The sequence below is a fragment of the Filicampus tigris genome, chromosome 13 (assembly GCF_054856515.1).
Source record: "Filicampus tigris isolate MCC_2025a chromosome 13, RoL_Ftig_1.0, whole genome shotgun sequence".
Lineage (NCBI taxonomy): Eukaryota > Metazoa > Chordata > Actinopteri > Syngnathiformes > Syngnathidae > Filicampus > Filicampus tigris.
Window position 1 is genome coordinate 13,737,719 of NC_141229.1, and position 15,501 is coordinate 13,753,219.

At 38.5% G+C, this 15,501-nt stretch overlaps 1 protein-coding gene across 1 annotated transcript; it reads right to left on the minus strand.

Moving 5' to 3' along the window:
• Positions 1-543: 543 nt before the first annotated feature.
• On the minus strand, positions 544-13,990 carry spint1a (serine peptidase inhibitor, Kunitz type 1 a). The gene is made up of 10 exons (XM_086050147.1): positions 13,242-13,990; positions 11,381-11,538; positions 11,159-11,300; positions 5,841-6,008; positions 4,069-4,113; positions 3,811-3,939; positions 3,670-3,720; positions 3,407-3,577; positions 1,474-1,533; positions 544-1,380 (listed from the first exon to the last, which is right to left on the minus strand). Exons 1-10 carry the CDS (start codon positions 13,627-13,629, stop codon positions 1,193-1,195), a joined length of 1,500 nt encoding a protein of 499 aa, XP_085906273.1. The 5' UTR covers positions 13,630-13,990; the 3' UTR covers positions 544-1,192.
• Between the last annotated feature and the right edge of the window lie 1,511 nt (positions 13,991-15,501).

Consider the following 15,501-nt stretch of genomic DNA (forward strand, 5'->3'; position numbering starts at 1 on the left):
TAATTGGTTAATAAACATTAATCTGGGAGAAATGGTTTTGTAATATTTAAATGCTAAATGAAATTTCATCCGATGATTCGATTAATTGGGCAGCACAGTGGGCGACCGGTTAGCACGTCCACCTAACAGTGCAAAGAACGTGGGTTCGAATCCAGCCTTCCAGTGTGGGGTTTGCAAGTTCTCTGTGTGGGTTTTCTCTGGGTACTCCGGTTTCCTCCCACATTCCAAAAACATGTATGGTAGATTGATTGAACACTCTAAAATTGTCCCTAAGTGTGATTGCAAGTGCGAATGTGTGTTTGTCTCTGTGTGCCCTGCGATCGGCTGGCAACCAGTTCAGGTTGTACCCCGCCTAAAAGATTCTCAAAATATAAGATAGTGACATGCAGCCCAACTATTAATACAAACAATGTTGGAATATGGAACACTTATTTTTGAGGGCATGGATCAAGTATTCCATAAAGCAGGGAATAACTCAGTGTGACCCCGAAGTCAATCCTTTATGGACAAAAATGCTCAAACAAGATGAAACATTGCCAACACTTAGAGTTAATTCTTTTATTTGGCTCAACCATCACGACACTGCTTTAAGACAGCAACTTGTGTCAAGTGATAAGCAAGGCTGCTTTATTTAGGTATGCATTAGCATGCATTATGCTTTGTTATAAAAACATGTTTAAAAACGAAACATTCCTTCTAAAAACTCTCAAGATTATGGATTATTCCTGTGTTATTCGGATTATCCAATGGGAGTAAGAAGTAGAAAATAAAATTTTATAAGACAGACAGGAGGTGTCAGTAAATTAAAGGAGCATTATATAAAACTCAAGTATTGCGTTTGAAGAAAGTATACTTTTACTTTGAAGTAACAGACCATAAATGAACCTGGGGTAAATGAAGTATAAAGAGGTAATCAAACAGATGAAATTACTTGAGTTCCCTGTTAATCTAAATAGGAACTGTTAGTCAACAAGACAGTGCTAAAACAAACCTATTGAAAATCAAATATTTAAACATCACACATTTTCCAAGACACTGCCTCCTGTACATATTGCCTTTAAAAACTTTACACACACAAAACAGTTCCACTTGTGGAGTGAAAAGACATTTCTGTCTCTCTCGGCAATCAGAGTTCATTCAGTAAATCACACAGCTCTGGCATCTGCTCTCATTTACCACACAGACAGTGGGGTCAGATGGGCTTGGTGGTACTGTTGTAGACAAGATGCTCCCTGTCTTCTATGGAGGTGAGGGGCGCGTTGTTAACAGGCACACGGTGGTGCTGGGAGGATTTCTTCTTTCCCTTCATGAAGCAATACAAGAGGATGCCCAATAGGATGGCTATAGCTACAGCCAGGACAGCCACTATTGCTATAATACCTGTGCAAATAAATGACCAATGGTTCATTTGATAGGCAAAAACAATTTGGGGGATGCTTTATTTCAATTTCAATTAAAAGGACAGTTACATACCTGTCTGACTCTCAGACACTCTACGCTCAAACTCCTCTCTTCTTGCAAACACATCTTTTTCTGGGCGGGAAAACAGAGCAACAGAAACAGTAAAAACAAGAGAATTTAATTTGACTCAGGAATACTGCTGGCAAAAACAGATTCTGCGCGTACATGTTTGCCGTTCTAGCCTCATTTGATGCAAATATCTCAGATTTTCAATGCTTACGAATTTGTTAAGTGACAAGAATGCCACATTGCAAAACCATTTCCTTCCATATGAGGCAATGCTGATCTTGAGTGAATTTAATCTAACTTGAACCTAATGTCATTCATTCCTACACAAGATGGGCTGATGGTTAAATCTTTACAGAGTAGTTACCCAAAAATATTAATTCCTTTATTTTCATAAAGGGGGGTGTACACATTGACCAAGAGACTGGCATGTGTGTGGTGATTGGTGAATGTAGTCTAACTTACACCAACTGCATGGTAAAGCTGGAATAGTAAGATACTAGTTGGTCAACATTAAACAGTTCTGGTCTATTTAGTCTAAAACTAAAATGCTGTAGTTCCTATGCAATCAACATTATAGAGCAGAATAGCAGATTGTCAATATAAGATGTGGTCACTAAAACCAACTTTCTCAGCATTCCACACAATGTATTAATGTAAAAAACATTATCATTGATAAAGGACTTACTGTGATTGCATTTTTAGGCTGAGCAACAGAACGCAAAACTAATATGAATAATACAGAACATTTTTCCTTTGATTTTTTCCCCTCTCTGCTATCAAATTTTACCAGTGTCACCAATCTGAGGAAATAACCTACGGCAAAAGGAAACGATGGCAAACAAAAGCAAAACAGGCCTACATTACTAATCCAAACTAAAGCTTTACTTCAACAATAGATCTTAATAGGAAAATAAACAGCTGATTAACTCACATCAACGCTACGGACTGTAGGTGTGTTTAAAAAAACACAGAAAAAGAGTTTTCTATTTTTATTACATTTTCACTTGCTTTTCAAATTCAGTTACCGCAGTTTTAATGAGTTTTAGAAACTGGCTTGCAAGTATTCATTTTTTTAAATGCCTGGTTTTAGTTTAGTGTTTAATACTTTTTTTTTTTAAATACAGCGTATTTGTCAAGCGTGACATTTATCGAAAAAAAAGTCACAAGTATTGTGTACTGAAATTAAAATTTTTTTATTTTTTTTTAAATGTTAATATACTAACTACTAACAGATGAACAATCACCCACACATCAAATTCAGGTACTGAGTAACAGTCCACACAAGTCAAAGTGCAATCAGTGCAGTGCATACACTGCTTAAAAGGTGAGATGCAGATAGTTTGCCAGTGGTCCAAATAACAGTAGCCAGGACACACATTTACATCAAAGCGCCAATGTTTAACTTGCATTCTGTCCATCGTTGTAAGCAATAATAAATTTAAGTTTAGCCTTGTCTTGATTTTTCATCAATTTCAGGAGTTGGGTGCAGATATTGTTCCAAGGTAAGCCTTTTTGTGCAAAGTTGTGAACTTCTTTAAGGGGCTGTTATTTCTCTTGAGAGGTATTCCACACAAACACACAGATGACTAGCTTCTAGTACAGGTCACTTGCTTTACTCAAACGATTACAACCTCTATGTACCGTATAGCTGCCGTAAAGCCGTCTGAGTGGAAATAAATGAATTTAAAAATCAACCCAAGGAGCGTATCTATGAAATTAATTGGCAAAGACAAAAACAAAGGACATTTTTGTTGTAATCGAAGCTCATTGCAATTAGTTTTGTAAACAGAATGTCGCTTCTGTTATCATTTTCATTTGTTCCTAAAAAATGAATTTTATTTTGTAACCGAAACTGTTTTTTTTTTTGTTTTTTTTTAATGATCGTTATTCCGTTCATCTCTGTAAACTATAATAAACCTTGTTGAGTACCACCCACCTGTCACACCTCTGCAGACCTTCAAACAGGCCTCCTTCGAGTCAAATCTGTTTTCGTTTCCCTGGCAACCACCGTAGTTGAAACGAATGCAGTTCTGCTGGAGAGGGTTGTAGTACCACTTTGAGAGAGTGTCCCTGCAGCTGCCTGTCTGTGGAGGCTCAGTGCAGCGCACTGAGAACAACAGGAAATTAAGATTAAATGACCATAAATGACGATATACTGTATTCTCCTACTACAATCTTGTCTCAGGAAATAAAAATCACCTTTTTGCTCATCCACTGGAATCTTCAGCAAAATCTGAAATGTGTTGTCCACTGACATACAAGAAAATATATTAATTGAGGAAAGTCTATATTTCACCCAAGTGAGCTCAATGAATTCTTAAAATAAAAACAGATTCTTACAGTCCTTGCATTTTTGCTCATCGGAGCCATCGCTACATTGAGCGGTTGAGTCGCACTCCAAGCCTGGTTCCAAACAGCAGCCGTTTGCACAGGTGAACTGCTCGGCAGTGCATGCAACGCCACACTTTTCTGCCATGGATCACAAAAAAAACAAAAACAAAAAAACACGATCAGCATCAAGACAAACCGTAATAAAGTCTAGAATATCCAATACTTAGAGTAAAAACAACTCTGCCATTAGTTGCAAGCGCAACATACCTCGTTGATCTGGAACTGGTAAACCTCTACCACTGCCCCGTTTTTCTGAGGAAGGAAAAAAAACATAAGTAGTAGTTCACCAGACAACAAAGTGAGACATTCAGTGGCCCAGCAAGGCATTACTGGAACACTCATTTCAGCCAGGAAGGTGTATTTGTCCCAACTGAACCAGACGCTTCCTTTCTGGTTAAGACCAGGGATTATATTACTTCAGACAACATGTATAATTCTATTGCGCTGAGGCTTGCATTTCTGTCCTGCACAGTCTGAAAACGATGGGCTAAATTGTGCTGAGGCTTCGAAGCATGTGTTAAGAAATCTAGGAAGTAATTTAAGAAGCACGTATCGAACCATGATTTCATATGGGAAAATGATGTCACTTACAACGAGTGAACATTTGTCGTTTCAAGAAGTGTTCACATGTTGACTTGGTTAATGAACAGATGAGAAAAAAAACCCAGAATCAATCCCCCCAGAAAATTTGCATGTTAGTTGTTGTATTGGAGGTTGGCCAATTTCCTGGGACAAATGCGATTGTTGATTCACGGAGTCAGTTTATAAATAAATAAAAAGATAAATAAAGTGAAAATTTAGTGTGACTCGCCGACGGACGGCCCTTTAAAATTAGACGCGGACCGGCCTATAGACGGGTACTATTTTTACCCCCCGTAAAAAAAGGCGAATGTCAGATGACGGACGGGTACTCACACTGCAGACGGATGACAAATAACGGACGTTCAATTTTTAGTAAAATGCCCAGTCGTATAGAAAGCAACGGCTGTAGGTCCATTTCATGACGTACATCAATTGGGAATAATTATTGATTTATATTATGAGATAAGTGTTTTAGTTTTAGTTTGGTAAAAATGGGATTGACTGTAAACGCAAGGATCGGTACAATACAGTACATCTTTACTTATATAATGCTTTCACTTCTACACTGTACAATGTTTTTGTCTCTCTCTCTCTTTATATTAAATATTTTTATTACTTCAAAGTATGTTTAAAGACCTGAGAACAAGTGCCAGAAATGCTATAAACTGCCTGTGGAGTATTTAAATGGGGTGTTTCTATATCACGGATTTCACTTATTGTGGGGGTGGTATGGAACGTATCCCCTGAGATGGAGGGGGTTTTACTGTATACCTATGGCTAGAAAGCAAAGCGTGGAGAGTCTCTGTCGCCAAAATGCAGATGTGCAGTCAGCGAATGTGGCGATCATTGCCAACAGCCTCTCCGAATATCTCAACGTTCTCGCTAGTTTCCTTTCTATGTGGCAAATCTGCTTTTACCTTGACAACCATGCCATGTTTTTGTGATTTGATAAAAATAAATTAATTAATAAAACTTTATGTGGAGCCTCAAAAGTCGATAAAGGGTTGCAGTTGCTCCGTTGAAGCGTGTCTTTTTACATGTACGGTCGCCAACTGGAATTTTCAGCTGTATCGTGTGTACGACGGGCCTAACAAAATCTCGTGACATGCAAATGGTTGACAGGAAAATTTTAGTCAAAGTCAATCTTCTGCTATTTGAGTGAAGAACTACCATGAGGTTAGGGTAAAGTGTTTGAACCAAAAATTGTCGTTTCTTGCGTTCATAAATTCTTAACACATGCAAACAGCATCATTTGATATTCAAAAGCAAAGCGTACCCAAGCCTATTATGTAGACATGGACTGTATATCCGCAGTAAAAATGTCTCTTAGAAATGTCAAACAATCCCCACACTGTACCCGCACGGTGAATTCATGATTGGAAGAGAAGTAAACATACCTGTGCCATAGCATGCATTTGTGCACTCATCCTTGGAAAGATAGTTATTTAGGTTTTCCCTGCAGCCACCAAACACAAACTCCTCGCACTTCAGCGAAGCAGCATTGTAGTGCCACCGAGGGAAGGCACCACGACATGGTCCAATCTTCTTTGGAGCCATACAATGATCTGCAGGAAGTAAGGGGAATTGTTAGTTGATTTTCTTTCCTTTAAGGTCAACCCAAAAATGTTCTATACAATAATATGTTCCATGCGCCTCCGCTAGTCTAAACATGGCATTCTGAGTAATATTGCATTAGAGGAATATGAGTTAAGCAGCAAAATACACCTGCTTTTAGCCATCTCAGGAGGATGCCATTAAGTTAATTGTTGTCAACTGAAAATGAGATCACAGTTGCTCAGGGATCAGGTAACAACCAATCACGGCTCACCTGTTTTCTGAAGCTGAGCCATGATTGGTTGTTACCTGAGCGACTGTGATGTCTTTTTCAGTTGACAGCATGTGACAAAACAGCTGACACGTCAGCTGTACCCGGACAAAAACGGGTGGATTTTACTACTTAACCCGGACAAAAACGGGTGGATTTTACTACTTAACTCATATTTCACAAACGCAATATCAATCAGAATGCCGTGTTTAGACTAGTTGGACTGCATAGAACATATTGTAAAGATATTTTTGGGGTTGACTTCCTCTTTAACCGATACTTGAAAACATTCTGAAAACACGAAAAACAGTTTTCCATAGTCAAATGTTACGGGCTAATATCCAAACTAGGCAGCATTTCCATGTTTCATAGTGACAACCAGTTCAATTACACTAACACTCATATACTCATGTCCAACTCTGAATCAATATACACCAGACATCACCAACAAAAGTGACTGTCTCCGAAACGTGATCTTATGTTTTTCTTCTTTTTTTGTAGCTCTCCCAACGTTCAACAACTTGTGGTGTCTGCTTTAAAGAGTAGAGACTACACAAGACGGCTTTGTGTATAGAGACATGTGAAAATAGGATGCTTGTTTAATGCTGTCGGCCACAAAGGAGGTGTGGTTTGTTTCTATGTGGCTGACTGATGAGACATACTGTACTATGCTCATCTTACATGACATTACAAAGAGCTGCCTTGACTATACACCGTATGTCAACTAAAACTATAGCTGCCATTTTATTTTGTTTTAACCAGCTCATACTCATGAATAAATATATCACACAACAAACCTTTAATCAAAATACGCAAGTCGTCAGATCTGAATAAAGTTAACGTTGAATACCAAAATCTCATGGGCCACTCCAGGTTACAACATTTAAGTTTGGCCCAAATGCTTCACTGGTAGAAACAAAAATCTTAATTTGACCAAACATTTAAAAACAAAACAAAAAACGACAACGCAAAAAAAAAAAAAATAATAAAATAAAATAAAAACAGGGTACTAAAAAGGCTTAGCAAACTTGAAAAAAAAAAAAAAAAAGTAAAAAAAATCCACTTTGCGACATGAGCCCTCATCAAGACTTCAGTTGGTAAGTATACATCTAAAATATTAACTGCAACTAAATTCTGATTATTTTTGCCTATTTTTAAATGCAGTAATCCAAACCCAAAGAAGGATACCAGTGGAAAAAAAAATGTGTGTGAGCCATTCTAACTGTTAGTGGTACAGGAGTGGCTGCTCATTATGACATGGCAAATATGAAAAAAAGTCAAATGAGCAATATGAAGTGAGCAACATTATGTTTTTATGGGTAGACTCGCCTTCCAAGCAGTAATAAATCGCCGTCTGCACAATCACCACATGCCATCAAAGTTTAGGCCGAGTACACTTTCTATTGTATGTACGGTTTACCATTAACAGACATAAAACCAACTGTGTTCGACTCTATACATGCACATGTGAGTAGTTACACTCATATTTCCAATTTCAGGCAAAAGACATTTTTCCATTAGTTTTGCCATGACTTTGGTAGTGAAATGATAGAGTATAAGACTATTATTGCTATTGTTATGAGGGAAAAACACAAACATGACTAAAGCCTGGCAACCTTAGTTCAACTTTAACTTGCATCACAGGCCAGAATGCAACAGAGATGGGGGACTCGAGTTGCTATTTTTAGGACTTGCTTGCCAAAAACACAGGAATGACTTGACTTGAGCCTTGGTATCTAAGTGACTCGACTTGACTTAGACCTCATGACTTGACAAGTCATCCTGTTTATGGTTTTAAAGTTGCATTTGAACCAGGGGCGGAGCCATGGGTGGGCCTGGGTGTGCACAGGCCCACCCAGATTGACAGACTGCCCACCCAGTACGATTCATGAAAAAAATATATACTTTTAAATTGTTAGTAAATTATTATTGAATTATTTTTTAATTAGTGTTTCCTTGTGTTTTTTATTTTATTGAATATTAAAAATGGCATAATTGTGGTCGTCTAAGGAATATCCGAACTTCATATTATTCAGTTTGTCGTTTTATTTGAATATGCGATGTGTCGGGACAGGAGCATTGTGCTCAGTGAGAGAAATATTCAGGCCTGCCCTGATTTTTCCAGGCCCACCCATTAGCCACGTTCTGGCTCCACCCTTGATTTGAACACACTTTGCCTTTTTAAGAAGGAAAGCAACAAAGTACAAAAAAAAGGAGGATTTTTTTGTTCATTCACGCCAACGTGGCAACCCAGTCAGCGTCACTTGTTAGTGTGATGTGGCAACGTAAACACAAACAGCGTCGTAGCAACAACGGGGATTACAAATTTGAATCAATGGATTATTTTTTCCATGACGTTGACAAAAATATGATGCAAAAAACGCATTGTTTGCACCTCTCGGGATGAAGACAACAACGACAACGTCTAACTTAATTCATCATTATCACAAACCCCACAGAGCGGTAAGCCAACCTTAGTCTAGCTAGCGATATGAACACTGGTTTGGGACCAGTAAAAAATATAATTTTGAACATTTAGGTACAGCTAAGTAACGTAACTCGGGGTTGGATGGTTTGTGAAAAGTGTCCAAACCATTTGTTTTGACTGTGACATTTCCGTTCGCAAATGCAATGGTGCCCCCGCCCTCTATTTAAATAACGAGGTGAAGTGCTGGGCACTTCGAAAGTAGATTCTATTCATCAAAACATAAGACACCGGTGTCATCGGCATGTTGCTTGCCTAGAGCACTATAGAGCCTGTGCAGAGTACTTCTCTTGTTGCAAGCGTATCCGCCATATTTGATGTGGCAGCGGCCATCTAAACTAATGCATGTCAACTTCACTCAACTTCAAAATGCGGCAACCTACAAAGTGCACAAAGTTAATGCCTTTCGTTCACCCATTAACACACACCAATTAGATTTGGGGGTAACAGATTGGCACCTGAAACAAAGTATGAAGTTTTAGAATTTAATGATTTATACATTCAGCATATTTCAGTATTTATCACCACATTAAGTGTGCCACTCATATAAACGTTAGTATGAAAAAATAACATGCATTCTTCTAAATAATGTAAGTGTAGATATTCATTTTTATAAGTTAATTGTTTAAGTGTAAATGTTCATTACATTATATAATGAACTTTTTGTAGTAGGATCAGTGAATTTTATTTTATTTTTTAAATCACTCCAATATATGAGCAAGATTTTATGACTTGACTTGTGACTTGCTTGACCCAAGTAATGACTTGACTTGCTTAATTTGGTGGAGACTCGACTTGCTTGATTTTTTTTCCCACAGTGACTTGGGACTTGCACATATGTGACTTACTCCCACCTCTGGAATGCAATATGTAGGAATACACCGCAAATTAATGTTTGAATATGGAAAAATATGTTATTATATGAAAGCAACAACAGTTTAATACAGTTTCTTTCTGCAAATGTTTGAGAACATTGGTCGATTTATATGTAGTTTATTAAAAGTGAGGTTAAAATGTTCACTCAGAATTTTGACAGATACCTTTTACTCAGTGAATCTCGACTTGAATGAAACCTGGCTGATTTTTTTTTTTTTCCCACCTCTGCTGCTATGCATATTACACATTCCAAATTAGATGTTTTTGGATAATTTAACTGAATTGCTGAAGCACTTACATTATTCCACAATGTGCACTTACTGTACCACTTAAACTAAATATATTAATTTACCTCTAATGGATAAAACTAAAAGCCTTCTAATGTCTTTCAATTGATAGAGGGCGATAAGAGTGTTCTCGTTTACGAAACCTAAACTGAAACCAGACCGACAGGTTTTGTTGAGTCGGGGGTGGAGGGAGTGGGAGTAGACCAAATACGCTCACTTCCGTTTTCCAAAGATCTCATAACGTATGCATGAAGATTTACATCAACCGGTCATGTGCGGTATTGTGAGAAAATGAGCTTGATTGTGGATTCAAAAAGGAAGAGGAGATTAAAGCGGTCAGATCACATGTTCTATTTCTCTTATCTTTGTCCATCATTCAGCCTGTAGGAATTAAGTCAACAAGTCTTGACAGGTTTCATCACATTAAAAAACAAAGGTTCCACAATGGCACCTCAACAAGGCGGTCATCCCTTTAAAAGTATTTGGCTTGTCTTGTAAACAGGGTAATGCTGAGTAAAACAAACAGAAATGTGAACATAAAGGGAAAACATGTAGGTATGTAAAAAGCCCCGAGGAAAGTACATGAGCATAAGGGCATTGTCTCAACATGAAACAAACAGGCAACTCTGAAGGGGCTCAAAAGACACGTCAACGTGTCATCAGAAAAAGTGGTTCAAAAGTTGTCCCCCGCACCCAAACTCAACTAGTTTAGTTTCCCTTTCTCAAAATAGGAATTTTGACAGAATATAACATACATAGCAGGGCAGTATCATTACTATTGTATGGTTATCATAGAATTTCTGTATAGAATTGAGCAGAATTGCTAGTGAAAGTTTAGTCGGAATCCCCAACGGGCGCCCGTTTAAAATTAGAGGCAGACCGGCCTATAGTATATACTCGTTTTCTTACCCCTGGAAAAAACAGCGAATGGGTACCCATGCTGCAGATGGAAGACAAATAACGGATGCTCAATTTGGAGTAAAATGCCCAGCTCTGGTAAATATCTAAACTTAAACTTTTCAGTTTTCATCATATTATGTGAATAGTTCACTCTGAAATATCAATGGATATAAAAACCTTTCAGAAATTCTAAATACATGGGTTAAACAGCACACACACAGTTAATTTAACAGAAAAGCTCCAACATTTTGGGTGTGAAATGGGGATGTCTCAAAGTCTGCTTATGATGATATTGACTCCTATGCAACCCACGGAAGTTGTGAATTAAGCTGAGATACTTACGTTCCGACTGTTCAGGCGTAAGAACCAGAACAGTGACTTTGGTCGAGTCCGACTGACCAATGGTGTCCGTGACGGTCAATTGAAATTTGTACATTCCCGACGTCAGATTGGACACAATAATCTGGTCCTTAAAACTGGTTTTCTATATGGAAATAAAGCCTTGGTTACCATCGGGATTCATCACTTTCTGAGAACTCAACAAAGCTTTTAACACTGACTCACCTCAATAACAGCATAGGGATACTCAGTGAGCATTTGCCATGTATAGGAGACAATCCCTTCGTCATCTTTGCTCTCCAAGCCGTTCAGCGTCACGCTGTCCTGAGGCTGGACCACGCGGTCCTGGCCTCCATTGGCCAACGGTGGACGGTCTGTTTCCTCTGGAGCGAGACACCATGGTAATACTTTTATTACACGATGACTGAATGTACACTGATTCCAATTCAATCCTCTTTCAAGCTTATACTGCAACGCATTTACAAGCGAAATGACTCTGTGGTAGATGAGAAACCAAACAGTACACCGGGGGCCGTAAGGGCTTGGCGTGTGTCAACATGCTGAAATGGAGGTTTCCAGCCTAGTTATGTGGCCACACATAATGGGTGTGCAAAGAGCCCAACAGATGAGAACCTACTACAAAAAAAAATAAATAAACTACACAACTTAATGTTGCAGAGAGAGGTGTACATTTAGTCCAAAATTAAGTGTCCATTTCTTTATTGCCAAAAGATGAGAACGTTTTGGAAAGAGAAGTCAGTTACAGATGAGATGTATACTTTCATTTTTCTTGAAAAATAGCACCAACAAACTTTTTCTACCAAGTCAGGGGTCATTTTTTGTTACTAGAAGCACAGTGGCCACTAACATGAAATTTTAGGGCCATCCACTGTAAATCTACTTGCTAAGTAAATATTAATATTTCCACTTAATTTTCATTATATTACTGAGAAATGGGCTCAAGTGTTGAGCAGAAGTTTGTCAGCAACAAAAATATTAAAAAATAATAAATTAAAAAGAAAATACATTTGAAAATTCACTGGCTACCAACGTACGAGTATATGAAAAATATACTTGGGTTGTCTCAAATTTTAGGGGCAAAATGTCACCATTTGTGGGCCGTCTGGGGCCCTGCAAATATACCTCCATCATGAACGACATTAAAATACAGTAGCGTAGTAGGCCTAAGTCTTAAAAAAAACAACAAATTTAATTCATTAGTAGCCTACATATCATACAATGGGCTTAGATATAGGTAAAAGGGCAAATAAAAAAAACAGTACTTAATGATTTAATTAAATTGTATGCACATTAAATGAAAATGGTACCCAAATAAATGCTTAAAACAAACGGCTCTCAAAGATCAAATGCAAATGCCCTGAACTCGTGCGAGTACAATAAAGTTGTGAACACAATTTGAGATATTGCTGTCCTGAAGCATTCTGAATCCAATTCCTGCAACGTCCATTTATTTCGCTTCTGTCACCTTTTGTGCAAAATAGTGAAGGCAAAAGATGTTTAAGTGTTGGTTCTCAACTCTTGTCACCCTGGGACAATCTTGGAATTAATGTGGAAAAAATGTTTAAGAATTTTTTTTTTCATTCAAAGATTGTTCTAACAGCTTTCTGTGATCATAGAATACGATTCTTTTCCTGTAAAATACAACTGTTGAACGATACACTAAAGACGTACAACTAATATGGTATTTGAATTTGGCTTTGCAAAGTGCACATATTTTGGATTTCTCCAATGAGCCGTCGAGCGACTTTTTAAAGCAGAGGTCTGCTGCCACAGGAAGTAAATAAAACAGAGTTATTTGTAACGCTTTATAAAATTTAAATTAATCTCCATAGTTAACGCTTTAACTCTGACAACCCTAATAGTCCACAATTATCAAAAGACACACTGATGTGCTAAACAATTCTGTTTGCGACCCACCAGTTGAGAATCACTGATTTAGAGTGTTAAAGAAAATGACATTAAAATTGTGTTGAAAGCGAATAATCGAGAGGGACTGTGATAGATATATTAAAAAAAAAAAAAGAGATATTATGACCAGTGTGCGTGTATGTGTAGATGGTCTTACTCGGTGGGACATCCACCTCCAGGTAGCTCTCATAGACAGAGTCCAAGATGTAGTTGTAGTAGCCTTTCTTTCTGACAAAGCGACAGGCATACTTCTTCTTGTACAGACAGTTAAATAGGAAGCAGGATTTGATGGAGTTTCCCTCTGCACCCCCCTGCATGAAGGCCACATTGCACCTTTCCTCCTTGCAGCAGGCAGCCACGCAGTCTCTGGAACGGTCCAGTTTGGGGGACGAAATGAAGATGGCCCCGTCCTTCACGGACTCATCGACATCAAGCACAAAATCTTCCCGGCCTTTCTTAAATTTGGCCAAACACTGATCGCCTGTCTCCTGACTGGAGGCGCACCCCAAAAATACCACTAGCAGCACCACCGGCCACCGATCCATAGTTATAATAATTACTAACAAACAAACAAACAAACAAACAAAAAGTCCTCCTACAATTCAAAATCGGATTCCTAGCCCCACCTGTAACGAAACCGAGGCCAATAATTAACTACAAATGTCTTCCTGGGAGATTTAGGCCGCGAAGGGTGAACACAAACGTGGCCGTGTTACCTTTTCACCCAAAAAAAACTAAAACAGAACATCCAAGAAGAGTAAAGTCCTGCCTCGCCTCGCCTCGCCTCGCCGTCCGTGACACTTTCGTGACTGAAAGACTCCAAAATTTGATCACTACAAAGAGCTGTGGCGTGTGACGACACAGTACAGTGACTCAATCTGAACTCACCTGGCTGAGAGACAGGAAGTGAAATTCCACCAAGAACATACCACGCCCCCTCTCTCTCTCTCTCTCTATCTCTCTCTCTCTCGCTCTCTCTCTCTCTCTCTCTCTTTCTCTCCCTGTGATTGAATGTGGAACTCAGATTTTGAAATGAACTTCATTTTACTATCATCAAAAACGTTGTTAAAACATTTGAACATCACAACATTTTGGGGGCACCAAAGAAACAAAAATAACACACATTTTAGGGGGTGCAGAGCAACACGGGATGGGGGACAGGGTCCTCGCCATTGCAGCAAATAGCAAATATCCACGAATAATTGACTGTCCCCAAAACACTTTCATAGCGTTCCAAATCCTGACAAAAATCAAACATTACTATAACCTTAAAACCAGCCACGGAGAGGTATGTGTTAGGGGGGTATGTGTGTGGGTGTGTGTGTGTGGTGTGTGCAGGTGTGGGTGTGCTTATGTGAATGTGCTGTGTGAAAGAAAAGGTAGAGAGAGAGAGAAACAGGGGTGTCAAAGTCATTTTTGTCACGGGCCACATTGTAGTTATAGATTCCCTCGGAGGGCCATTATGACTTTGAGACCATAAAATTGTTTGATCAACTCCTCATTTTTGTTATATATCCAGTACAAGAAAATTGATGGATCACTAGTTTTGAAAACAGAAATCAAGAATAATAGTTTGTTCGAGTTACGTAACAATAACATGTTCACAATATATCTTATTATTTATTACATATGACTATTTGAAATTTGGGTACAGATTTCAGCAAGCATTATGGAAATTTACATTTTTGATTTGCTTTCACGGGCCACCCAAAATGATTTGATGGGCCAGATCTGGCCCCCGGGCCTTGAGGTTTTTTTTTACTTATTTGTTACTTTTGTTTGAGTTTATAGCTGAAAAACAAATACATCCATTGTTTGTTTAGGCACAAAATGTACAATAAGTGTAACGTTATTGCGAATATGTCATTTGAACTTCTGGAGGGCTATACAATTAACATTTTTTTTTGGAAGACATTTATTGACATTTGTATTGTTTGCACATTGGGTATTTCTTGCAAACAGTTGGATATAAGCACTAAATATGTTACAGAAAAGTGCAGTAGCCTACAGTCGTTGTTTGTTACAGCCTTGGGTGCATTTTCAACTTTACTCCAAAGGGTGGCAATACAGCCTCACCTGCATTGAAGGAGGCCGTTGTAAATAGCTTATTCGTGTAAAATGTGGTGCCCTTTAGTCTCGCTTTTTCGTTGAAATGTCAAAATACAGGTAGCACATTACTCAACAGAACACAACTGATTTGGAGATGACTCATCACTAAGTCATGATTTACATCATTACGAAAGTGCTTGGGAGAAACCGGAAGTTGTCGACCGAAACGTGACGTCATCGATTATCAATGTTCTGCATTGACTACAGCGGGGATGCCCAAGTCCGGTCCTCGAGAGCCCATATATACATCCTGTTTTAGATGTCTCCCTTCTCCAACGCACCTGATTCAAATGATGAGCTCATCAACA